Below are 27,459 nucleotides of genomic sequence, written 5' to 3' on the forward strand. Positions count from 1 at the left end.
TTTGGGGCATAGACTTGGATTACTGTGATGCTGAATGGTTTGCCTTTGAAACGAACTGAGATCATTCTGTCATTTTTGAGATTGCACTAAGTACTGCATTTTGGACTCTTTTGTTGGCTGTGAGGCTACTCCATTCCTTCTAAGCGATTCTTGCCCACAGTAGTAGATATAATGGTCATCTAAATAAAATTTACCCGTTTCCATCCTTTTTAGTTCACTGATTCCTAAAATGTTGATGCTCACTCTTGCCATCTCCTGTTTGACCACTTCCAATTTACCTTGATTCATGGACCTAACATTCCAGGTACCTATGCGATATTGTTCTTTATAGCATCAGACTTTACTTTTACCCCCAGTCACATCCACAGCTGGGCATCCTTTCTGCTTTGGCCCAGCCTCTTCATTCTTTGGAACTATTTCTGTAGTCTTTCCCGGTAGCATATTGGACATCTGTCATCCTGGGGGGCTCATCTTTCTGTGTAATATCTTTCTGCCTTTTTATACTGTTCATGGGGTTCTCACTGCAAGAATACTGAAGTGGTTTTTCATTCCCTTCTCCACCCTATAGATTAGTTATTAATTATAAAAGAGCAAATGTGCCTTTAAAGTAGAGAGATGTGTTGATTACCACCATAGTAAATAAGGTTAAGCTTTGCACTAGTCATGTCACAGAGAGCTTGATATGCGCATCTCGAGGGTGATGTAATAAGAATAACACTGATCACTTCTAGTTTTCATTGCTTTGAATTTAATCATGAGGAAATACCCCTGGGGCATCCTGGTGGCTGGTGCCATGAAGAGCAAACAGAAGTAGAGGGACCATTCTAAGTCGGATGAGACAAAAAAGACTTATTAGCCAAATGCAGTGTGTGACTCTAGATCCTGATTTCTTCCTGGATTGGGAGAAAAACAATTTTAAAGGACATTTTTGAGACAACAGGGAAAATTTGAGTGTGGAGTGTATGTTGGATGATGATACTGTACTAATGTTGGTTTTGTTGTTCTTTGGGGGATAAGCTTGTATTATAAAAATACTTACTTAAATTTAATAGTACAGATAAAGATTAGAGAGGGCTTCTCTGGTGGCTCAGTGGTGAAGAACCCGCCTGCCATTGCAGGAGATGTGGATTCGATGCCTGGGTTAGGAAGATCCCCTGGAGGAGAAAATGGCAACCCACTCCAGTATTCTTACCTGGGATTTTGCATGGACAGAGGAGCCTGGCAGGCTACAGTCCATGGGGTATCAAAAGAGTCGGACACGGCTTAGCAAATAGACAATAACAAACAACAGAACCTTACAGGATGTCAGATAGTGGTGAGCAATGACTCTTACAGTGTTTTTTATTTGAATTGATAGTGATAACGTGCCTGTGAAATGCATTGTTAATATGAGTCAGATTTTAATAATAGCAACACCAGGAGTTTGTAATGTGGAAATAAACCCATTTGAAGAATCAAATTTCTGATAATGATCATGCTCTGAGAGAAGACGAATGAGGGAGAAAGATAAGAAAATCATCTAGGAATATAGAATAGTTCATTAAGATTTGATTTTTAGGGTTATATGTTTGCCGAAAGTAAGAAAGTAGTAAGCAGAAGAGCAGAGATACTATACATAGAACTTTTACTATGATGGGGTATAGGAGGAAGAACAAAAAGAAACTTAGTCTAATAAATATGAGGAAGAAAGAGGAAACATTTTTACCTGCTTTTATACAATATAGTAGAAGTAAAGCCAAGTGTATATTATGATAAAAAAATGAGAATCTTATCTTTAGGCAGTTGACAGGAAACATACCCCCAAAATGACAAAGACTGGAATTAACCGGAAAGAAAATATTTCAGATAATCATAAAGTAAAAGACAGTAAAATCAAATACAAATTTGAGATTAGTATCTCCTCAACTTCAGACCCTTCCGAAGACTTACCATCACAGTTAAAATGAAATGGTCATAGTAGATCTTCTGATCTAGCTCTAGACTACCCTATTTGACTGTCCCGATACTGCACTCAAACTGGTTTATTTGCCAGTTGTCTCAAATACACTTACCTAACTTCAGGTTTCTGCTCAAATGTCACCTCTTTATATAGGCATTCTATGATGCTCTGTGTATGATATTCCTATACCATTCTTCCTTCCTCCACTTAGTTTTTAAGAAGTACTTACTGGTTTCTTCAGTTCAGTTTAGTCGCTCAGTCATGTCTGACTCTTTGCTATCCCGTGGACTGCAGCACGCCAGGCCTTCCTGTCCATCCACCAACTCCCAGAGTTTACTCAAACTCATGTCCATCAAGTCAGTGATGCCATCCAACCATCTCATCCTCTGTCATTCCCTTCTCCTCCTGCTCTCAATCTTTCCCAGGATCAGGGTCTTTTCTAATGGGTCAGCTCTTCACATCAGGTGGCCAGAGTACTGGAGTTTCAGCTTCAGCATCAGTCCTTCCAATGAATATTCAGGACTGATTTCCTTTAGAATGGACTGGTTGGATCTCCTTGCAGTCCAAGAGACTCTGAAGGGTCTTCAGTACCACAGTTCAGAAGCATCAGTTCTTCAGTGCTCTCATATCCATACCTGACTACTGGAAAAACCATAGCCTTGACTATATGGACCTTTGTTGGCAAAGTAATATCTCTGCTTTTTAATATGCTATCTAGGTTGGTCAAGGAGTAAGCATCTTTTAATTTCATGGCTGCAGTCACCATCTGCAGTCATTTTGGAGCCCCCAAAAATAAAGTCTGTTGCTGTTTCCACTGTTTCCCCATCTATTTGCCATGAAGTGATGGGACCGGCTGCCATGATCTTAGTTTTCTGAATGTTGAGTTTTAAGCCAACTTTTTTACTCTCCTCTTCACTTTTCATTGAGAGGCTCTTCAGTTCTTCTTCGCTTTCTGCCGTAAGGGTGGTGTCATCTGCATATCTGAGGTTATTGATATTTCTCCTGGCAATCTTGATACTGGCTTGTGCTTCATCCAGCCCGGTGTTTCTCATGATGTACTCTGCATAGAAGGTAAATTAGCAGGGTGACAATATACAGCATTGATGTACTCCTTTCCCCATTTGGAACCAGTCCATTGTTCCATGTCCAGTTCTAACTGTTGTTTCTTGACCTGCATACAGATTTCTCAGGAGGCAGGTCAGTTGGTCTGGTATTCCCATCTCTTTCAGAATTTTCCACAGTTTATTGTGATCCACACAGTCAAAGGCTTTGGCATAGTCAATAAAGCAGAAATAGATGTTTTTCTGGAACTCCCTTGCTTTTTTGATGATCCAGTGGATACTGGCAATTTGATCTCTGGTTCCTCTGCCTTTTCTAAATCCAGCTTGAGCATCTGGAAGTTCATGGTTTATGTACTGTTGAAGCCTGGCTTGGAGAATGTTGAGCATTACTTTACTAGCATGTGAGATGAGTGCAATTGTATGGTAGTCTGAACATTCTTTGGCATTGCCTTTCTTTGGGATTGGAATGAAAACTGACCTTTTCCAGTCCTGTGACCACTGCTGAGTTTTTCAAATTTTCTGGCATATTGAACGCAGCACTTAATAGCATCATCTTATAGGATTTGAAATAGCTCAACTGGAATTCCATCACCTCCACTAGCTTTGTTCGTAGTGATGCTTCCTAAGGCCCATTTAACTTCGCATTCCAGGATGTCTGACACTAGGTGAGTAATCACAGCATTGTGATTTTCTGGGTCATAAAGATCTTTTTTGTATAGTTCTGTATATTCTTGCCACCTTTTCTTAATATCTTTTGTTTCCATTAGGTCCATACCATTTCTGTCCTTTATTGAGCCCATCTTTGCATGAAAATTTCCCTTGGTATCTCTAATTTTCCTGAAGAGATCTCTAGTCTTTCCCATTTTATTGTTTACTTCTATTTCTTTGCACTGATCACTTAGGAAAGCTTTCTAATCTTTCCTTGCTGTTCTTTGGAACTCTACATTCAAATGGGTATATTTTTCCTGTCAGTATAATAGGACTGATCAGGGAGGGGAAAATTTACATTTCTATAATGAAATTTTTTCTGTGTGCTTGTGTTACTTGTATGTTTTAAAAACCATCTTGTGAATATTTGCAAAAATTTTTTTCTGCTTTGAAGACTTCAAAAGTCTGTGAGTTTGTGCTTACATGTGTGCTTACTGTATATCTGAATGTATAATAATTACATAATCATTTATAGATTCTGTTAAGCTTTCACCCCCACACTCTTTTCCTTAACAACTTGAAACTTTTTGTATTGCAATATAATTCATAGACTGTAAAATTGACTCTATGAAAGTGTATTTTTCAGTGATATCTAGTATATCACAAGGTTGTTCAGCCGTCACCACTAATTCCAGAATATTTTTATCACCCTCAAAGGAAACCCTATAAAAATTTACAGCAATTCCTCATTTTCCTGCTTTCTTCCCTTGCTCTTTGTCCCCTGGAAACCACTGGTCTACTTTCTATCTCTATGGATTTGCCCCTTCTGAATGTTTCACATAAATCGAATCAGTCATACAGAACATTGCGTTTAACGTCTGTGGCAGGTTTTTTCACCTAGTTGAGTATTTTCAAGGTTCATGAATATTGTAGTATGTGTTAGTACTCATTTCTTTTTATTACTGGGTGTTTCATTATATTGATGTGTTTCACATTTTGTATATTCATTCGCAGTTGGTGGACATTTAGGTTGTTTTTATTTTTTTTTTACAGGAATAATGCTGCTGTGAATATTCTGATACAAGTTTTCGTGTAGACATATGTTTTCAGTTCTCTTAGGTATATACCAAGGAATGTAATTACAGCATTGTGATAGTGACATAGGAAAGAAAATAGACGAGTGGAAGAGAATAGGGTCCAGTAGCAGAGCCATTCATATATACTAACTTAATATATGACAAAGGTGATACTGCAGTGCAGTGGGGAAAGTGTGGTCTTTTAGAATAGGTAATGCTGGATCAATTGAATATCCACATGGGAAAGAAAATGACTCAGATCATCACTCCTTGCCATCATAGAAAAATCAATTCCAAGTGATTTGTAGATCTGAATATGAAAAATAAAAACAGTAAAGCTTTAATAAGAATAATGACAGATTCATAAATGGGTCACAAAAGGCTGTAGTCATAAAGGAAATCATTTGATAAATGCAGCTATGTTCAAATGATACCAGTATATGAGTGGAAGGGAAAATCATAGAGGATTCATACCCAGAATATGTAAAGAATTCCTACAGCTCAAGAAGGAAAAAGACACACCAGGGTCAGAGCTTTAAAAGCCGTAAGGAAAATTAGATGAAGCATGCCCCATTCTTTTAACCCTACATTCATTCTTCATAGAGGCAGTACTTCTCACCTGTAGTTTTTTATTATACCACATATGTTTTACCTTTTTATGTTTATATTTCTAAATAAGATTATTACAGTTCTTTGTGGGTTTTTTTCAGTTTTTTTGGTATTTATTGACTTCCTTTTATAAAAGATGCAGTGTAACACTTAACATTATCCAACCCTCAAGCTTCTACAACCCTATCCTAATTTAGATATATTTTAGTTTTTGGTTAGATCATTATTTCATTGTTTATATTATGACTAAATTTTATTCACAGCTTTGAGATTCCATAATTATGTTTCTGTTAATACTTTTGTACAACTTTTTGTTTTTCCTAAAGTTGACTTATTTCTTTAGTTTATTAGTATTCATGTAAGCATCCATATAATCTCTAGCAGATATTATCAGTCTTTTTTTCAAATATGTTTATTTACCTGTTTTCATCTTATTTTTCTGTTGGCATAGCCTTTGACCCATAGCTCAGTAGGTAAAGAATCTGCCCATGATGCAGGAGACCCAGGTTCGATCATTGGGTCAGGAATATCCCTTGGAGAAGGAAATGGCAACCCACTCCAGTATCCTTGCCTGGAAAGTCTCATGGACACAGGAACCTGGTGGGCTGCAGTCCGTGGGGTCACAAAGAGTTGGGCACGACTGAGCAACTTATTACCTACTTACTTACAGCCTCTGAAATCTAGACTAGTTACTCTCTGTGTCTTCTGGGTGCCTGTCGTACTGGAATCACTCTTATTTTTCATCATGGGGATTCATTCTGTGTCTGTCCCATGTTTGAGCTCGTTTCTTAAATGCCCTATTTTCATCATTCTTGGTTTATTCTTTTGTTTGTTGGTGCAGATTTTCTAGTCATTTCCTAAGAAAAGGTAAATGGGTAGTCAGATATGTGAGACCTTGGGTATTGTCATCTTCTCACTTAGCTGTTAGTTTGGGTGTAGGATTCTAGGTTGGAAATCATTTTAACAGAGTTTTGAAGGCATTATTCCATTGCCTTCTAGCTTCCAGTGTTACTCCTGAGCACTCCAGTGCTGCTCTTATTCCTGATCAATGTAGATTTTCCTGTTTATTCTTCTCTAGAAGCTTCACATCCTTGGTATTTAAATTTATTATAATGTGTGTTGGTATAGATTTTCCTTGAACCAGTGTGATTCAGAAGTGTATCCTTCCAATCCAGAAACTAATGTTTACTTGTTCTTTAAAAGTTTCTTCAATTATTTCTTTGATAATTTTACCTCATTAGATTTCTTTCTTTTTTCTGGAACTCTTTTTTTGGAACAGTACCTCTTGGACAGATTCTCTAGTTTTCTTTTTATTTTTTTCTCTTCCTGGGAAGGTTTCTTCAGCTTTATCTTTGAATTCATCCAGTTTATTTTCTGTGTGTTTCTGCTATCATATTTTTAATTTCCAGGAGTGGTATTTTGGGTTTTTTTAGGGGGAAGGGAGGAGTGGGGGTGGGTGGGTGTTCACTCTCTCCTTTTTTTTAACTTAAAAGTTATTTATTTATTTATTTGATTTTGACCACACTGTGCAGCATGAAGGATCTTAGACTCCAACCAGGGATGAAACTGGCTTCCCATGCAGTGGAAATGTGGCGTATTAACTGCTGGACAGCCAGGGAAAGTCCTTTAGGATTGTTCTTAAAATGTTTCATTTTCGTAGTTTGCTGTTACTAGGGTATTCAGTTCAGCTCAGTCGCTCAGTCGTGTCCGACTCTTCGACCCCATAAATTGCAGCATGCCAGGCCTCCCTGTCCATCACCAACTCCCGGAGTTCACCCAAACTCATGTCCATCGAGTCGGTGATGCCATCCAGCCATCTCATCTTCTGTCGTCCCCTTCTCCTGCCCCTAATCCCTCCCAGCATCAGAGTCTTTTCCAATGAGTCACTCTTTGCATGAGGTGGCCAAAGTATTGGAGTTTCAGCCTCAGTATCAGTCCTTCCAATGAACACCCAGGACTGATCTCCTTTAGGATGGACTGGTTGGATCTCCGTGCAGTCCAAGGGACTCTGAAGAGTCTTCTCTAGCACCACAGTTCAAAAGCATCAATTCTTCGGCCCTCAGCTTTCTTCACAGTCCAACTCTCACATCCATACATGACCACAGGAAAAACCATAGCCTTGACTAGACGGACCTTTGTTGGCAAAATAATGTCTCTGCTTTTTAATATGCTATCTGGGTTGGTTATAACATTCCTTCCAAGGAGTAAGCGTCTTTTAATTTCATGGCTGCAGTCACCATCTGCAGTGATTTTGGAGTCCCAAAAAATAAAGTCAGCCACTGTTTCCACTGTTTCCCAATCTATTTCCCATGAACTGATGGGACCAGATGCCATGATCTTAGTTTTCTGAATGTTGAGCTTTAAGCCAACTTTTTCACTCTCCTCTTTCACTTTCATCAAGAGGCTCTTTAGTTCCTCTTCACTTTCTGCCATAAGGGTGGTGTCATCTGCGTATCTGAGGTTATTGATATTTCTCCCGGCAATCTTGATTCCAGCTTGTGCTTCTTCCAGTCCAGCGTTTCTCATGATGTACTCTGCATATAAGTTAAATAAGCAGGGTGACAATATACAGCCTTGATGTACTCCTTTTCCTATTTGGAACCAGTCTGTTGTTCCATGTCCAGTTGTAACTGTTGCTTCCTGACCTGCATATAGGTTTCTGAAGAGGCAGGTCAGGTGGTCTGGTATTCCCATCTCTTTTAAAATTTTCCACAGTTTATTGGGATCCACACAGTCAAAGGCTTTGGCATAGTCAGTAAAGCAGAAATAGATGTTTTTCTGGAACCCTCTTGCTTTTTCCATGATCCAGCGGATGTTGGCAATTTGATGTCTGGTTCCTCTGCCTTTTCTAAAATCAGCTTGAACATCTGGAAGTTTATGGTTCATGTATTGCTGAAGCCTGGCTTGGAGAATTTTGAGCATTACTTTACTAGCGTGTGAGATGAGTGATAGTTTTATTTTTGTATGAAGTTTTTTTTTCTGCTTCCTGGGTTGTCTTTTGCCTTTGGGCTTAAAAAAATTTTTTTTGTTTATATTCTTCCGATATCTGGTGATATGGGGCCTTCTTCATATCTGTACGTTAGGCACTGGAACACTTACTGGAAGTGTTGTTTGAGTAGGCAGGATTTACTTCAGTAGGATGAGTTGACTGGGTCCTTCTTCTGAGAGATTTTTGATTCTTGGTGTCTGTAAGTCTTGTCTCTTAAACCATGGTTTGTTTTCCTAGAGAGAAATTCTGTAATCTTCAGCCTGAAGAGTTTAAGTTTGGCTGCCGCCTTTCTAGTTTAGCACAGAAAGGTGCCGAGTGTCTTCATGTAGTGTGTAGCTGTGCACCCAAGGCCTCTCTTTCCTCATCTGCGCCTTACGTGTCTCAGTACAGAGTTCCCCTGGCTTCCATTTCCAGAGATGAAGTCTGACCTCCAGTACCAATTGTGACAAGCTAGCTGTCAGTCATATCCTTTTTTGTTCTCATGAATGTAATATGTGTTCTTTCCCTGGCTGCTTTCAAGATTTTATTTTTTTTTAATTGTAAGGTTTTTTTTTTTGAAGTATAAGTGATGTTTAAGATTACATTTAGATTAGATCACATGTATACAATATAATGATTCCATATTTGTGTATGTTGCAAAGTGATCACCACAGTCTAGTTAACATCACCATACATGGTTACAATTGTTTTCCTTGTGATGAGGATTTTTAAGATGTACTTTCTCAGCAACTTTCAAATATGCAAATATAATATTATTAACTATTGTTGCCATGCTGTACATTATATCCCCAAGACTTATTTATTTTATAACTGGAAGTTTGTACTTTTTGACCCCATTTATCCATTTCTCCCCCATCCCCCACTTGTCTCTGGAAACCACCAATCTCTTCTCTATATCTTTGAGCTTGGGCTTTTAAATTTTTATTGTTTTTTTAAGATTCCACACAAAAGTGCGATCAGAAGGTATTTGTCTTTCTCTGACATATTTCCCTTAGCATAGTGTCTTCAGGTTCTATGTTGCCACAAATGGAAAGATTTCCCTTTTTCTTAATGGCTGAATAGTGTTCTTATATACATATATATACATACACACACCACATTTTCCTTACCCACTCATCAATTGATAGACACTTAGGTTGCTTCCATGTCTTGTCTGTTGTAAACAATGCTACAGTGAACATTGAGGTGCAGATATAATTTTGAGTTACTGTTTTTATTTTCTTCAGATAAACATGCAGAAATGGAATTCCTAAAACATATGGTAGTTCTTGGCAAGGATACGGAGGCTTTCCAGGTGGATCAGTGGTAAAAAAAAATCTGCATGCTAATACAGGAGATGTGGGTTCTATCTCTGGGTCAGGAAGATCCCCTAGAGGAGGAAATGGCAACCCACTTGAATATTTCTCCCTGGAGAATCTCATGGACAGAGAAGCCTGGTAGGCTACTCTGGGGTCACAAAGAGTCAGACATGACTGAGTGTGCACACATGCGCGTGGTAGTTCTGTGCTTTTTTGAGGATACCCCACAGTGTTTTCCCTAGTGGCTGCACCAGTTTACATTCCAACCAGCAGTGTAGGAGAGTTCTCGTCTCCACATCCTCACCAGCACTTGTTATTTCTTGTCTTTTTGATGATGGCCACCCTAATAGATATGAGGTAATACCTCATTGTGGTAAGATTTTTTTACTTTGTTTTTCAGCAGTTTGACTGTGATATAGCTATATATGATTTTCTTTGTACTTATCTTGCTTGGGATCATCAGTGTGTAAATTTATGTCTCACCAATGTTTAGAAGTTTCTGCCTATTTCTTAAAAAAATTTTTTTTTGTCCTTTTCTCTCCTTCTGTGACTCCAAATTCATGTGTTAGACTACTTAATAGTGTCTAGCAGATAACTGCTTTTCAGTATTTTTCTCTGTTTCTTAGTTGGACTAATTTTTGATCTGTCTTCAATACTTTATCCATTCTCTGTTAAACCCATACTGTGAATTTTTATTTTAGAAAGTGAATTTTTCAGTTTGGTATTTCCATTTGGCTCTTTTTGATATTTTTATTTCTCTGCTGAAATTTCCAACTTGTTCATTTAGTTACAAGTTTATTTTCCCTTCTTGCCTTGAGCGTATTTACAGGTGGCTGCTTTAAGATCTTTGCTAATTTTAATATCTGGGTTGCCTTGTGGTTGTTCTCTATTGATTGTCTTTTCTCTTGAGTATGGGTCTCATTTTCTTGTTTCTTCATATGCTAAGAAATTTTGTATTATATCCTGCATACTGTAATGATACATTGTAGTAACTCTGGGATTTAGTGTGTTTTTATGGAGAGTGTTAGTATTTTGGTTATTATTTGTATTTGCAAGCAGTTAATTTGGCTGAACTGAAATCTAAACTGTGCCTCCCTGAAGAGGATGGCAGATCTTACTGGATGCTTAGAATCTGTTCCACTCTTGCATAGGTCAGTGACCAGCCAGAAATATGGGTACAGTTCTTTGTGGTTCTCTCTCTCTTTGTGGTTCTTTATTTTCCAGTATGTATCTTCTCACTTTCCATTACTGTGGCAGCTTCAAACTCCCAATTTTCAAGCCAGTAAGACTGTATCTTTTGATTCAAATTTCAGCTGCTCTGTGCAGCTCAATCTAGGGGCCTTCTCTCAGGCAAAAGCTGTAGAAATAGGAAACCCATCCAATTCTGTTTTTTCCTTCCAAATATTGTCTTCTAACCAGATTCTGCCTGTTTTTGATTGCTCAAGTGCCTTTAGGTAGTTGTTTTATATACTTTTTTTCTGGAATTTATTGTTATCTGTGTGAATGTTGTTCTGATAAGAGATATTGGGTTATTACTCATGGCAGGGTCTGTGGGGTGTGTATTTTTTTTGAAAGGTAAAAATCTCATGTTTTTAAAATAATTTAATTAATTTATGTATTTATTTCCTCCTTTCTGTATCTCACACACAGCAGTCTCAACAATGTGTGTACTATCACAATGACCACAGAGATTATTGAAAATAGTGTAAAAATTTGCTTGTGCTTTCCATGAATTTCCATACCATAGTTTTCAAAACATTTTGTATACATTTAGCCATTAAATTTTATACTCTATTCCATGTACTTCTTATCTAATCTGTGTCAGCAAGAATGTTACTGCTTGCCATCATGGGAGCAGTGTTTCCCAATTTTTGGCATTTTGATAAGTTTATCTGTGTCTTCCATGTGATGAGAAATCAATTTTACCAAACATAAGATACTTTATTCATAGTTTTTTCCTTGAATAGCTGAAATATGTTGCTCGGTTTTCTTCAGACAAAAGTAAAGTGTTGCCTTTGGAAAATCAGATGTTGGCCTTCTGGCTGAATTCTTAAGTGTTTGTGGTGCTCCTTCAGTCAGTAGTTTCAGATTTTGGTTTCTGTTTTCAAAAAAGTTTTTTCAAATTGCAGTCTTTACTAATTTGTTCTCTTGTAGTGGTGTTTTTTAAAGACTTCTGTTACTGGAATGTTGGATCCTTATTACTTTATTAAGTGATTGCTTTCTCTCACCCTTTTAATCTCTTCAGTTCATTTGATTCCAAAACTGTTCCTCCTTTTTACCTTCTTGTTCTTTTAAAGCATTATCTGTTGTATGTATTTTCTCTTGGGTTCATTCAGGTTTAATCTTTATTTTTGAAAAAAAAAAAAAAAATTTTTTTTTTTCAATTTCTGATACTTTCCTGAATTCCATTACCTTCTTAGTTTTTTGACATCTGATTTGTGTTATTATTTCATGTCTTGAGTCATTTTTCTAGCTCATTTTGAAATGGTTGGTTATAAATTCATCTATTTAGTGGGTGTATTTTCCTGGTATGCTTTTATTATCAGGATGTAATTCTGTGCTTTTGCTTTTTTCCCCCTTCTAATTTCATGTGATTGATCTACATCATTTTCTTGCTTTGGTTTAGGGTGGCATTTCTTACAGAGCTCCCTCTGCTGTTGTTTTTGGGAACTCTTCAGAAGTGTGGCATTTGCTTTCTAAGATTTCTAAGGCTTTGCTCTCTTCCCCACTGTTCTTATTTCTTTATATTCATTATACTTAATGTGCTCAATTCCGATTGCATGCTCAGTAGTTTATGCTCATTGGGACGCTGTTAATGAGAGATCAGTTTACCATAGAGGCTAACTGCTCCAGCTTTAGACTTCAAGTAGATGCAGAAATCCTTCCAGTTATAGCTATTTGGGGAGTCTCTCTTCTCAGATGTGTCAGACACTCTGTTTCCTTCTGCTTCTTCTCATACAGTGCAGGTTCTGTTGGTGATTTGTTCCCACGTACTATTTTAGGGAGATTTATGGAGATTCCTTGTCACCTGGTTTTGTTGTAAACATAGGTTTGGGGGTTTAGGGATGCTCAGAAACATTGTCACTGCTTCCATTGCCCTGAATCTTTCTAATTTATCACTCTTTAATTTCTGTTTATGGTGTTGCCTGTTTCTAATTTGATAATCTTGTCTTAATTAGATTATAAATTCCTCTAAATAGTGCTTGAATCTTAGTTCAAGTACTGTTTTGTGTTAAAAATAGCCTTTACAGCATAGCCCTGGACATATATGCAATATGTCCTATCAGTCATCAATTGGAAATTTGTCAGTCTAGCGTAATTATAGGCTAATTTGCAACCTCATAATGGTAGGATTAATAGTTACTCTTACAGATTGAAGGGAAACATAGAGCTATCAGCTGGCCGACCTGTCCAGGAAGTTCATTCATATGTCCTCTTTGGCATATATGCTCTAGTCTGGTCTAAACATTCCTGCAAGACATCGATCTAATGTACTAATATTTCCAAAAAGTCCACAAAATAATAAGCATCATAGAAACATATAGTAACATAGAAAATGTTATTTGACAGAGATAGCTCATTACTGTCACAGTCCAAAATATTGTAAAAGAAATTTAGAAACTCTTCAGTGAAGCAGTTAACATGGTCAAATTAATAAAAGATTCTTTTGAAAGACTAATCCCAAACAAAGAGAAACTGAAGATTGACCAATTTGTTTATATGAAGAGGCAAAGGGGTGAGGATGAGATATGATAGAATTTGCTAAGATTGTGGTGGGAATTAAGGAACACAAATAATACTTTTAGTTAAAGGAAGCATTAGATTAGTTTTTATTGGGAAGTAATTTTAAGGCTCTTTTTATCCTAATAACGTCTCACTTCTTTTGCTCCTGAATCTGATAATCTAAAACATCAGCTAAGAAGTCAGTTCCTGAAACACGATAGAACTTTATTGATTTAATAAAACATTCTAAGCTATATTGTTATGACGTTGGTGTTTTTTTTTTTTAATGTTTCTTATTTTTACTTCATTTGTCTTCCTTATTTAAAGGAATTAGGTTTTTAATTCTAAAGATAGATTATTTACTTTGTAATATGTTCCATTTAAAATTACTCCTAATTTTTACCTTTAAAAAATCTTTCACAGGCCTCAACAAATAATGAAAGCTCTAATCACAGTTTTGGAAGCTTGGGATCTTTGAGTGACAAAGAATCAGAGGTGAGTAACTTCATTTTAAATATGTTGCTATTGAAGGAAAAGTTGGAATCACCTTTTTTAAAATTAATTTTTTTCCTCCTTTAATACTTGTGCTAAATGTTAATCTTTGTTTTTTATAGGAGCATTTTATTCTGTTTTAGAAGCATAACATTAGACTGAAGACTATTTGACATTAGAAAGAAAATGTAATTTCTTTGGTTATGTAGATGAACTTTTATATTAATGGTATAGATGTTCTTCAGTTGCTAGCCATTCATGATTCTAAGAGATGAACGTGATTTTTGTAATATGTTGTTTTTCACCATTTTCTACTATTTCTTGTTATACTTCCCTCTTAGTTTGGTCCTGAGTAAAGGTTTGTTTACTTTTTGAGATACAGATACACGTTTTTTGTTTTCTTTTTGAAATTTCTTGTGGGATTTCATGCTATTGGTTTTCACTTTACATGGTTAAAAATATCTGAAAAATTCCTTCCTTTCCCACCCACTTACTCTTCCCACTAAGAAAATACATGGAATTTTATAAGTAGGTATTTGGATCCATGGTATAGTTCACGTTGAGCATGATGTTCTTGATGGCATTTTAAAAAATATTTAGACAGGAGGTTCTTTGAGTATTAGCATTCATTTGTTGATGCTACAACTTCACTTTTTGCAAATAAAAGTCTGTAATACTTCTTCTCAAATTACAGAGTTCTGTCACTTACTTTTCAACATTTGTGTGTGTGTGTGTATGTATATTTCCCCTGTCAGTGTTAACTTATTTCTGTTTGACCCATTTTAGTCTTTTTTCTGCTTGGTTTAGTGTAGATTTATCACATGATAATAATACCAATAGGTCATTAGCACACTCTTAGCCATTTAGTGTGGTGTTCAGTGGAAGGAGAATATTAGCAGCAGCATCTTTTTAAGCCCTGTTGTATTGAAAGCATCTAGGAATCTCTAGGTAGACAGTTTTGTGGAGTTCTGTGCAGGCACCCTGACACTCCAAAGGAGTGTGGCATAGGGCTCTCACTCATCAGGCTTTCCCTTCCACAGAGACAACTGGCAGGCAGCTGAAAGGACTGTGCAAGTGACGGGACTTTATCTGCAGTAGGTTCCCTTGAGGTAAGCGTTAGTAGCCCCTGTAGCACCAGATTATCACAGTTTAGCTTTTTTTTTTTTTTCCAAATTAATACACACTGAGTCCTGAAGAATTGTAGGTTTAGATCTTGTCAAAGTACATTTTTTCAAAAACCGTATCAAGAATGTTTCTTGAATTTTGGAACATTTCTTGATATTTCCATAGGTTTGGGTCTATGTAGTAATTTCACATGCCTCCTCTTTCATAGGGTTTTATGTTATGAAGGATAATAAAATAATTTTAGATATTTCTCTTTTATGGTTCGCTAAACCTGGTGTTTTTGATAGATTTTTCTTTTTGTTTTTTTAATAGAAAAACAGGAAAAGTTAGATCACCTGTAATGGTTATATATTTATGTCTTCCTTTTAGGTACCCATATTCCCAAATAAGTTGTAGATGCAATATTTGAATTCTTCCAAAAGAATCAGTTTGAAAGAAAATAACCAAAGAATTCTAAGGCTCACTTTTGGCTATATTTTTATGTTAAAAAAAAGTTTTTTTAAGACCTTAATGGTATTTGCACTGAAATACAATTTGGTTAACCGTTGGATGTACTTGGCTTTCTTTTGACATTTGGGGTCACAGTAGAAAATTTTCAAAATCTTTTGGCTCTTGCTGTTTTGTGTTCAGCATCTGGAATTTTTACAAAATAATGGTTAAGTGGCATAATATTTTGGAAATGACTACAGATTATATGTTTTCCTTAAAATTTGAAGAAGGAAATTTGGGGGCAGGGGTTTGTCTTTTAAGAAGTGATTTGTCTGGAAGACTTTGTTTCACTATGAGATGGCTCAATTAATGATTTCCCTTGGGGTGATACTTCATATACATCACAGAACAGATTCTCATAGGTCATGAAGTAAAGTTGTTGAGAGCAAAGAGCTACAGGATAGAAATACTTCTTTTTTCCCCAGTACACGTAATAGTAAAGTTTATGTAGTATTCCATTGTCTGCTGATGTCATTTTATTCTTTTGGTAATCCATCCCCTGAACCATAACATTTTTTATTTTTTAAGATAATAGTTTTTGTTTTTATAGACAGCAGTAGAAGGTTTATTAATTTTTTTAATAGCATTCTCGACCATCCACCCCTACCTCACCCTGATCTCCATTCTCTTAGCTTTTCTTCCTGCTATTTATTTCCACATTATAATATAAATATTATGCATATCTTGCATTTTTGGTTCATTGATTGGGCATTTTACTTCCTTTTAGTATTTATGAAGATTTTAGCCTACTAATAATATCCCCCTGGTTTCTAACCTCTTCCCAGTACTGTTTTTCAGACACTAAGAACCTCTTGTTTTCATCTATCCTTTTACTATTAAAAGTGAAAAACATCTGATATTCACTGTTAGGTTGATTACTTCAGCTGAAATTTTCATTGTAGTTTATATGTGAATCACTTCATGCATGAGCTTGCCTTTTATTTCTAAATGTAAAATTGTAAAACAAAAAGGGTTGTCTTTTAATGAAATTGTCCAGTCTTGGATGAAAGAAATTGCATCAGTCTTGTTTTGCTTTATTTTACATCACTCTGGGGCTGTTCAGCAGACTCTAAAAATGTAGTTTCAGTAAGCATTTATTACATATCTGTTATCTTCTAACCTCTATGTCTAAGCACAGAGAATATAAAAATGAGTAGGACACAGTTCTTGCTTTCACATGAGATCAGTGTCTAGTAGGACAAACAGTTCCATAACCAGTGTGGGCTGTGCTACAACAGATGCAAGCACGAGGTACTATGGGAGGAAAGAGCAAGAAACCTCTAATTCCATCTGCCTGCAGGGGAGAGGTAGGGAAAGAGGAAAGAGAGGTCTTCCCTCAAAGAAGAGATGATAGTTGAGTCCTGAGGAAAGCCTGTGGGCTCATCTCAGAGGACAAGGACAAAGAATGAGAAGAAAGCAGGCAGCGGTACTAGGGTGTGCTTTTGCGTGGAAGTATGGCACGTGGCAGGCTGCAGTCCATGGGCTCGCAGAGTCGGACATGACTGGGCGATTGAACAACGACAGCATGGTTTTGTTCAAGATGTAGGGCCGTGATTATCAGTCCTAACTGTCCTTTAGCTCATCTGAGGAGCTTGGGGGAAAAAACAAAAACAAGCTGCCTAGGTGATTGACCTGGTTTTCCGACTTCTTATGTAGAGAAGATAATGCAAAAATGCTGAAAGGTAGGCAAAGTCAGAGTTTGAGTGCCCTTATATTTCATTTCTAGAAGATGACAAGAAGGGAAACAAGACAAGTAGAGATGAAGAAGGCTCCTTAAGGGGGCAGTGAATAGGATGAAATGAGAGGACGATGAAACCCAAGTTGGGAAGATCATTTAGTTAAGGAATGCTGTTGCCTTTACAAAACTCCAGGCTTAACCAGAGAGAAAATTTCAAGTGGGAGTTCTAATTACAGTGCTCTCAAGTTTGTGTTTTGGACTCTGCCTTCTTCGGATTCTCTCAACTATTGATACTATAACCACCCAGGCCCATGCTGCTCAGACTTTAATGTGCAAGTGAATTACCAAGGGTTCTTACAGATCTGGAGTGGGTGTTTGCATTTCTAACAAGCTCTCAGATTCCACTAGATTTTAAAAGTAGGTTTTGATGACTGAATGAGGGTAGAGAAGGAGAGGGAGGAACCTCAGATTATTTATAGGTAGTTAGCCTGGAAAATCCCATGGACAAAGGAGCCTGGTGGGCTGCAGTCCATGGGGTTGCTGAGGGTTGGACACGACTGAGCGACTTCACTTTCACTTTTCACTTTCATGCATTTTAGAAGGAAATGGCAACCCACTCCAGTGTTCTTGCCTGGAGAATCCCAGGGACTGGGGAGCCTGGTGGGCTGCCATCTCTGGGGTCGCACAGAGTCAGACACGACTGAAGTGATTTAGCCTCAGCAGCAGCAGCCTCAGATGAATGATAATGTCTTTGAGTGAGATAGACAACACAGAAGGAAGATGAATGGGTTAGCATAAAAGGTAACACATTAGATTCTGGACAGTGCTGAGTTTGAATACCTGTGAAATGGCCAAAGCAGAGGAAGCTATCTGGAGCTCCAGAAGGAGGTTAGATTGAAGATGAAGACTTAGTGGGTTTTGGCACACAATAGTGCAAAGACATTATTTGCCTTTTTTATAGTATCACTAAAACATATTTGGCTTGTAAATTTTCATTTCATCATGAGTTTACAGTGAAAATTTCCCAAGGCTGTAAGATTTGTGATGACATCATTACTGATGATTTATTGATTGTGTACTTGTGTGTTCTGGTGTTTTTAGTTTTAACTACTAAAATGTTAAAACGATAGTTATATCCCACATAAACAAAGACTCTTTGGGGTCCTCAACAATTTTTAAGTTTGTAGACAGGTTTTGAGACCCAGAAGTTTAAAAACCGCTTTTAAAGATGAACCCATAGTGTATGTAATGCTAGGAAATGTGAGCAGGCAAGATGGGTGTGCTGGAGAAAGAGTAGGAGAAGGTAAAGGGGTGGATACAAGAGGAGCCAGCGGAGAAGGAGAATAACAAGGATTAAATGTCATGAAAGTCAACTAAGATAACAACTAAAAAGTGACTAAGAATTTGTCACTTAGGCTTAGTGTTAGTAGCCTAATGAGAGCAAGATGCCAGATAGTAGTTGATTAAGGAACAATTGGACAGTGAGCAAATATTGACTGCTCTTGGAAGAACCTTGACTGTGAAGAAAGGGAGGTGGTATCCAGAGTCTTAACAGACTTGACTTATTATGTGCTAGGGAGAGGATCATAGCAGACCTTTGATGGGACAGGGACAAGCAAAGTGCTGAAGAGAGAGGAGGAACTAAAGTAAACTTTGCCCAGAGGTGGTATGAAGTTACAGACTCGGTGGACAGGGTTAGTTGTGGACAGGACTGACTAGGAACAATCTTTCCTCTGATCAGTGAACTTCCATACCTGATAACCTTTCTCTTTTTTCAGAATGAAAACAGAGAATATCAACTGAAGGAGAGAATCTTGAGTGGATTGTGGGTGTGAGGAGAATAATAAAAAAAAATTTATGGGAGAGACAAGGAAGGAGCTTACAGGGGAGAGGAGTCACTCGCCTTATTTAAGTGTCTTAGGATACCTGAAGGAATTAGAGACATGGTCTGTGTGCCTTACCTCCTGGCAGATAATTATTATTTCTGGCAGAAAGTACAGATTATTTTATGAGGATTAGATAAGGAGCCCATGTTTCCTTTTATCAGTGTTTTCCACCCATTTGCCATTCTCCTTGCAGGATCCTTTTGTCTCCTTTTATACAACTTCTTTATAACCTGAATCATAGTTGAACAGTTTAAAATACATACTATCCTTTTCTAGAACTAAACTTTTTTCTCCCCTTCCTTCTGGGTAATTATCAGTTCTTTTACCATGTATCCACTGGCATTGAATTATTGTTTATTTTTTGATCCAAGTGCATTTGGGGGGATATTTGATTTATTTAGGATTAAGGATTTTTAAGTTACAGATACACAGAAGCTGGAACAGTTGTTGCATCTAAACATTTAAACTTTGGTGCACTTTCAGAATTGTAATGATTGTAATGAGAGAGGAATATGGTATAGATACATTGCCTTGATTGTCTTCAGAGAAGTGTCAACAACCTCCGATATGTAGATGATACCACTCTAGTGACAGAAAGCGAAGAGGAACTAATGTTGATTAATGAAAGCCATTTTATGAAAGAAGATCTAATTAACTTTCTCATTTGAATTTAATTTCTAGAAATAGTCGTGATATTTAAATCCAAATTTCCCCCCTCCTTATTTGGAATGAAGTTACGGTGTTGAAGACACTTTGAAGCATTAATGCTTAGTTTTATTCTTTTCTAAAAATAATTTTTAAAGGGCCACGTTGTGTGTGTTCTTACTTTCATATTTTGGAGGAAGTAGAAATCAAGAACACTAGGGAGTCAGAACTAAAACAACCTTACTTGGCTTTGCTGCTGCTGCTGCTGCTGCTAAGTCGCTTTAGTCGTGTCCGACTCTGTGCGACCTCAGAGACAGCAGCCCACCAGGCTCCCCCGTCCCTGGGATTCTCCAGGCAAGAACACTGGAGTGGGTTGCCATTTCCTTCTCCAATGCATGAAAGTGAAAAGTGAAAGTGAAGTCACTCAGTCGTGTCCGACTCTTAGCGACCCCGTGGACTGCAGCTTCCCAGGCTCCTCCGCCCATGGGATTTTCCAGGCAAGAGTACTGGAGTGGGGTGCCACTTGGCTTTAGGGGTGCATTATTTTCATGTTTAGAACAAGTCATATTATTTATATAGTTCTTTAATAGTTTTTTAATTTAAAAATCTCCTTTTTCGTATTAAATTATGCATAGACATATATGAATTGATTAAATGGTATGATTGATTAAATATATAAATTGATTCCCTGGTATTTGTGAATTGCCTGGATTAGGAGAGCATTTTCTGTTTTTACCTTTGTTTTAATGTACATCCCCATCTCTACGTTTTTATATTTCCTTTTGTCCTCTACATATTCTTTAGCTGAAATGTTTCCTCCATGAACACTTAGTGACCTTAGATTGATTGGAAGTTATGATTTTATTTGAAAGTAGAGGTAATACTTGGAGAAGGAAATGGCAACCCACTCCAGTGTTCTTGCCTGGATAATTCCATGGACGGAGAAGCCTGGTAGGCTGCAGTCCATGGGGTCGCACAGAGTCGGACATGACTGAAGTGACTTGGCAGCAGAGGTAACACTGGCCTTGAGTTTCAGGTTTTAGATTGATTTTTAAAATTCATATAAGTTTTACTTCTCTCTCTTCCTATATACATACATACCTACACAAACACACATTATAACCTGGACAGACCTTTTCTTTAAAATTCATTTAAGTTTTACTTCTCTCTCTCCTTACACACACATACACACACACACACACACACACACACACGTTATAACCTGGACAGACCTTTTCTTTAAAATTCATTTAAGTTTTACTTCTCTCTCTCCCTACACACACACACACACACACACATGTTATAACCTGGACAGACCTTTTCTTTAAAATTCATTTAAGTTTTACTTCTCTCTCTCCCTACACACACATACACACGCACACACACACACACACACACACGTTATAACCTGGACAGACCTTTTCTTTAAAATTCATTTAAGTTTTACTTCTCTCTCTCCCTACACACACACACACACACACACACACACACACACACGTTCTAACCTGGACAGACCTTTTCTTTAAAATTCATTTAAGTTTTACTTCTCTCTCTCCCTACACACACACACACACACACACACACACACACACACACACACACACGTTCTAACCTGGACAGACCTTTTCTTTAAAATTCATTTAAGTTTTACTTCTCTCTCTCCCTACACACACACACACACACACACACACACACACACACACACACACACACACACACGTTCTAACCTGGACAGACCTTTTCTTTAAAATTCATTTAAGTTTTACTTCTCTCTCTCCCTACACACACACACACACACACACACACACACACACACACACACACACACACACACACACGTTCTAACCTGGACAGACCTTTTCTTTAAAATTCATTTAAGTTTTACTTCTCTCTCTCCCTACACACACACACACACACACACACACACACACACACACACACACGTTCTAACCTGGACAGACCTTTTCTTTAAAATTCATTTAAGTTTTACTTCTCTCTCTCCCTACACACACACACACACACACACACACACACACACACGTTATAACCTGGACAGACCTTTTCTTAAAATTCATTTAAGTTTTACTTCTCTCTCTCCACACACACACACACACACACACACACACACACACACACACGTTATAACCTGGACAGACCTTTTCTTAAAATTCATTTAAGTTTTACTCCTCTCTCTCCCTACACACACACACACACACACACACACACACGCGCGCGCGCGTTATAACCTGGACAGACCTTTTCTTAAAATTCATTTAAGTTTTACTTCTCTCTCTCCCTACACACACACACACATACACACACACACACACACGTTATAACCTGGACAGACCTTTTCTTAAAATTCATTTAAGTTTTACTTCTCTCTCTCCCTACACACACACACACACACACACACACACACACACGTTCTAACCTGGACAGACCTTTTCTTTAAAATTCATTTAAGTTTTACTTCTCTCTCTCCCTACACACACACACACACACACACACACACACACACACACGTTATAACCTGGACAGACCTTTTCTTAAAATTCATTTAAGTTTTACTTCTCTCTCTCCACACACACACACACACACACACACGTTATAACCTGGACAGACCTTTTCTTAAAATTCATTTAAGTTTTACTCCTCTCTCTCCCTACACACACACACACACACACACACACACACACGTTATAACCTGGACAGACCTTTTCTTTAATGTCCTAGTTTGAGGACCCAGTAAGAAAGAAAACTTGAAAAATTAATTTAGTGGTGTATAGTTAAATGTCAATGAAAGTTAGATTTTTATACCTGTTTCTCCCTAAATGAATTACTTTGTTTTTTACTTTATTCTGTTTAAACCTACTCAGTTTCTAAAGATTGTTAGATATCTAGTTTTACTGTCCTCATCAACTTTAAGAAATATTCTTTGTGTCCTGTAACCTGCATTATTTTCTGAAATGTTTTAGCCTGATTAATGACCTTTGTGGTGTTCTGTTTGATTTAGTTCCTCTGTCTTCTTTACTTATCTTCCACTGGCAGTATTTTCTCACGGACTTCTTACTATAGTACTTGGTGAGATTAGTAGGATTTTGTATCACCAATAAAGACATTTTCTCAGTAGGGGAATAAATGTGTTTTTTTCTCTATTAAGACTAATAGTCAAACTTAGAAATTATAGTTTCTGTGAAATACTTGGAATTACTTGGAATTGCCTTTTATTTAAAAAGAAAAAACTGTATTCAAATAGTCTACCACTAAACATGAAAGAACATGGTTTTTTTCTTCTTTGACCTCATCCCATGGCATGTGGGAGTTAGTTCCCTGACCATGGATTGAACCCACGCCACTCCAGTGAAGGGTGGTGGAAGTCCCTAAAGGACATGTTCTTACAGGAAGTATATTCAGTTAGAGTTATGGAGTATCCAGTGCTAAAATATGTTATATGACGAGTTCACAGCAAAGGATGTGGTCTATCCTGGTTGACTATATGTCCTTAGTGTCTTGGAAGGAAAAACACTGGAAGTCAAATGTTGGCCCAGTACTGACTGGCTCTGTGTTCCTGTTTCCATAAAGGTGGAGGACTGTGTGTGTCAGAATCACCTTTCCAAAATAAACACACTTAGGCTCCCTTCTTAGAAACTCTGATATACTCTGTCTAGATTATTTTTGATTTCTTACAAATCAATAAATCTTGATTCTGTAGGCCAGTTATTTAGTTGGAGAAGGCAATGGCACCCCACTCCAGTACTCTTGCCTGGAAAATCCCATGGACAAAGGAGCCTGGTAGGCTGCAGTCCATGGAGTCACTGAGAGTCAGACACAACTGAGCGACTTCACTTTCACTTTTCACTTTCATGCATTGGAGAAGGAAATGGCAACCCACTCCAGTGTTCTTGCCTGGAGAATCCCAGGGACGGGGAGCCTGGTGGGCTGCCGTCTATGGGGTCGCACAGAGTCGGACATGACTGAAGTGACATAGCAGTTAGCAGTTTATTTAGAAAACAAACAGCTGTTAAAGGTCCCCCCACCCCTTTTTTTTAGTGTTTCCCTTTTTTAAAAAAGTACATTTTTAGTGGGGGTGGGTGATTTTTAGAGCAAGAAAATTCTAAGCTGATAAATGAAAACAATATTTGAAGAGAAAAATTCCAGGTCACTTTAACAATGAAGACATACTTTAAAGTGGACTCTGGTATAGCACTTAAGCATCATAGAGGCATAGTAAGTATTTGTTGAATAAATAAATTTGATAACAGCCTTTAGTTGTCACATAATACACAAGCAGTTTTTGTGTCAACATATAATTCTAATGTATTCATCAAACCAAGGTTTCTAAACATTATTGACTTTGGGGGCCAGATAATTCTTGGGGTGGGGAGAGAGTTGTCATGTGTAACATAGGATACTTAGCAGCATCTCTACATGATACATTAGATATCTGTAGCCCATCCCCCGGCCCCCACCCCGAGTCATGGCAACCGAAAATGTCTCTGGATATTGCCACGTATCCTTTGGGGTAGAGGCAAATGTCCTCTGGTTGGGAACCACCCCATTAATGAAGGAGGGAAAATAAAGTTTTAGCATGTTACATGTGGAGCTAGATGACATTTCTGTTTAAGTTTCACCTCTCTTCTGTGAAAACAGAAGCCCAGAGAGGTTAATTTGCTACATATAGTAAGTTAATAGTTAAAATTCTCCAGCGTCTTATTTGAAAGTGAAGCTTTCAACTATTGTTCTGTGCTCTCTCTGTATAACTAAAGTGGTATATTACTTATAAGTTAATGACCCTAGTTAGTCTTTTGAAAAAGAGTGGTATTCTTTTTTGGAAATATTTAGTTTTAAGATGATTTATCATATTCATCAAATTTGCCAATCCAGGATATGCCTGGACTGACAGAACTTCACAAATGTTTTTTTTCTGACAAATATGTTTTCACACTTAAGTACATTCAGCACCAGTTGACAATACTGAGAAATTTGGTTTTAGTATCTTATACAGGCATACCTCAAAGATACTGCCGGTTTAGTTCCATACCACCACAGTAAAGCAAATACCAAAATAAAGCGAGTCACATGAAGTTTTTGGTTTCACAGTGTGTATAAAAGTTATATTTATACCATAATCTGTTAAGTGTGCAGTGGCCTTATATCTGAAAAAGCAGTGTACATGCTTTAATTTTTAAATACCACTTAAAAAATGCTCACCATCTTTTAAGCCTTCAGCAAGTCGTAATCTTTTTGCTGGTGGAGTGTCTTGCTTCAATACTGATGAGTCAGGGTGATGGTTGCTGGAAGGAGGCTCTGGCCATTTCTAAAACAACAATGATGTTTGCACATTAATTGACTCTTCTTTTTGCCATTGATTTCTCTGTAGTAGTAATGCTACTCAGTTCTGTCCAACTCTTTAGAACTCCATGAACTGTAACCTACCAGACTCCTTTGTCCATGGGATTTTCCAGGCAAGAATACTGGAGGGGGTTGCCATTTCCTACTCAAGGAGATCTTCCCAACTCAGGGATCAAACCCACATGTGCATCTCTTGCATTGGCAGGTGGATTCTTTACCACTGAGCATGAAATTTTATCATGAGATTGCAGCAGTTCAGTCACATCTTTAGGCTCCATTTCTACTTTTAGTTATCTTGCTGTCCATCACATCTGTGGTTACTTCCTCCACTGAAGCTTTAACCCCCTCAAAGTCATCCATGAGGGTTGAAATCTATCTCTTCCACATTCCTGTCAATATTTTGACCTTTTCCCATGAATCCCAGATGTTCTTAATAGCTCTAGAATAGTGAATCCTTTCCAGAAAGTTTTCAGTTTACTTTGCCTAGATCTATCAAAGGAATTACATCGAAGGAATTTTATGGCAGCTGTATTTTATGTGCTCAGGCGCTCAGTTGTGTCTGACTCTTTGTAACTCCATGGGCTGTAGCTCGCCAGGCTCCTCTGCCCATGGAATTTTCCAGGCAAGAATACTGGAGTGGAATGCCATTTCCTTTTCCAGGGGATCTTCACAACCCACGGATCGAACCCACATCTTTTTCGTCTCCTGCATCGGCAGGCAGGTTATCACTGGTGCCATCTAGGAAGGCCACAGGTGGCTTATAGCCTTACAAAATGTATTTCTTAGATAATAAAACTTGTAAGTTGAAATTACTCCTTGACCTGTGGGCTGTAGAATGGATGTTTTGTTGGCAAGAATGAAAACAACATTAATCTTGAACATCTCCATCAGAGCTCTTGGATGATCAGGTACATTGTCAGTGAGCAGTAATATTTTGAAAGGAATCTCTTTGTTTCTGAGCACTGGGACTCAACAGGGGGCTTAAAATATTTAGTAAACCATGTTGTAAACAGATGTGTGATCATCCAGGTTTTGTTGTCCGTTTATAGAGCACAGGCAGAGTCGTAGTATTAGTTGTTCAGTCGATAAGTCATAGCCGACTCTGCGACCCCATGGATTGAAGCACGCCAGGCTTCCCTGTCCTTCACAGGTTTGCTCAAACTCATGTCCATTGAGTTGGTGATGCCATCCAACCATCTAATCCTCTGTCACCCTCTTCTGCTGACCTGAGTTTTTTCCAGCATCACGATCTTTTCCACTGAGTTGATTTTTCATATCAGGTGGCCAAAGAATTGGAGCTTTAGCTTCAACATCATCCTTCCAATGAATATTCAGACAGAATACAGGCAGAGTAGATTTAGTAATAATTCTTAAGGGTCCTAGGATTTTCGGAATGGTAAATGAGCATTGGCTGTAACTTCAAGTCACCAATTGTAAAAGCCCCTAACAAGTGAGTCAGCCTGTCTTTTGAAGCTTTGAACCCAGGCACTGACTTCTCTCGAGCTACGAAAGTCCTAGGTGGCATCTTCTTCCAATAGAGAATTGATTTGTTTACATTGACCTGTTGTTTACTGTTGCCACTTTCAGTAATTATCTCAGCTGGTCTGTTGGATGACTCATTGCAGCCTCTACATCAGTACTTGCTGTTTCACCTTGTACTTTCATTGTTAAGGAAACAGCTTTTTTCCATAAACCTCATGGACCAACCTCTATGTCTTCACACTTCTACTCTTCCTCACCTCTCTCAGCCTTCATAGAGTTGCTCTGGATTAGTCTTTGGCTTAAGGGGATGTTGTAATTGGTTTTATCTTCTGTCCAGACCACTCAAATGTTCTCCATATCCCCAGTAAGGGTGTTTTGCTTTCTTACAGTTTGTGTGTTTACTGTAGTAGTACTTTTAATTTCCTTCAAGAACTTTTTCTTTGCATTTACAACCTGACTAACTGGCTCAGGAGGCCTAGCTTTCAGCTTGTCCCTTAGCTTTCAGCATACCTTCCTCACTAGGCTATATCCTTTCTAGCTTTTGGTGAAAGTCAGAGATGTAGAACTCTTCCTTTCATTTGGACTCTCAGAGGCCATTGTAGAGTTACTAGTTGGCCTAATCTCAGTATTGTGGTGTCTTAGAGAATAGAGAAGGCAGTGGCACCCCACTCCAGTACTCTTGCCTGGAAAATCCCATGGATGGAGGAGCCTGGTAGGCTGCAGTCCATGGGGTCGCTAAGAGTTGGACGTGACTGAGCGACTTCCCTTTCACGTTTCACTTTCATGCATTGGAGAAGGAAATGGCAACCCACTCCAGTGTTCTTGCCTGGAGAATCCCAGGGACAGGGGAGCTTGGTGGGCTGCCGTCTATGGGGTCGCACAGAGTCGGACATGACTGAAGTGACTTAGCAGCAGTAGCAGAGAATAGAGAAGTGCGAGGAGAGGGAGAGAATGGCTGGTCAGT

At 38.0% G+C, this 27,459-nt stretch overlaps 1 protein-coding gene across 4 annotated transcripts in view; it reads left to right on the forward strand.

Annotated features, from left to right (window-relative positions):
* Positions 1–27,459, forward strand: part of TLK1 (tousled like kinase 1) — a 181,767-nt gene that overhangs the window by 80,166 nt on the left and 74,142 nt on the right. For 3 of the 4 annotated variants that reach the window (XM_061435498.1, XM_061435499.1, XM_061435500.1), the window contains exon 3: positions 13,767–13,838. In XM_061435498.1, the coding sequence (XP_061291482.1) occupies positions 13,767–13,838 (72 nt within the window). Of the gene's footprint in view, positions 1–13,766; positions 13,839–14,875; positions 14,945–27,459 lie in introns of all 4 variants that reach the window. The other variant, XM_061435501.1, reaches the window with a different exon arrangement.

This window comes from Bos javanicus, chromosome 2 (assembly GCF_032452875.1).
Source record: "Bos javanicus breed banteng chromosome 2, ARS-OSU_banteng_1.0, whole genome shotgun sequence".
NCBI classification, from domain to species: Eukaryota; Metazoa; Chordata; class Mammalia; order Artiodactyla; family Bovidae; genus Bos; species Bos javanicus.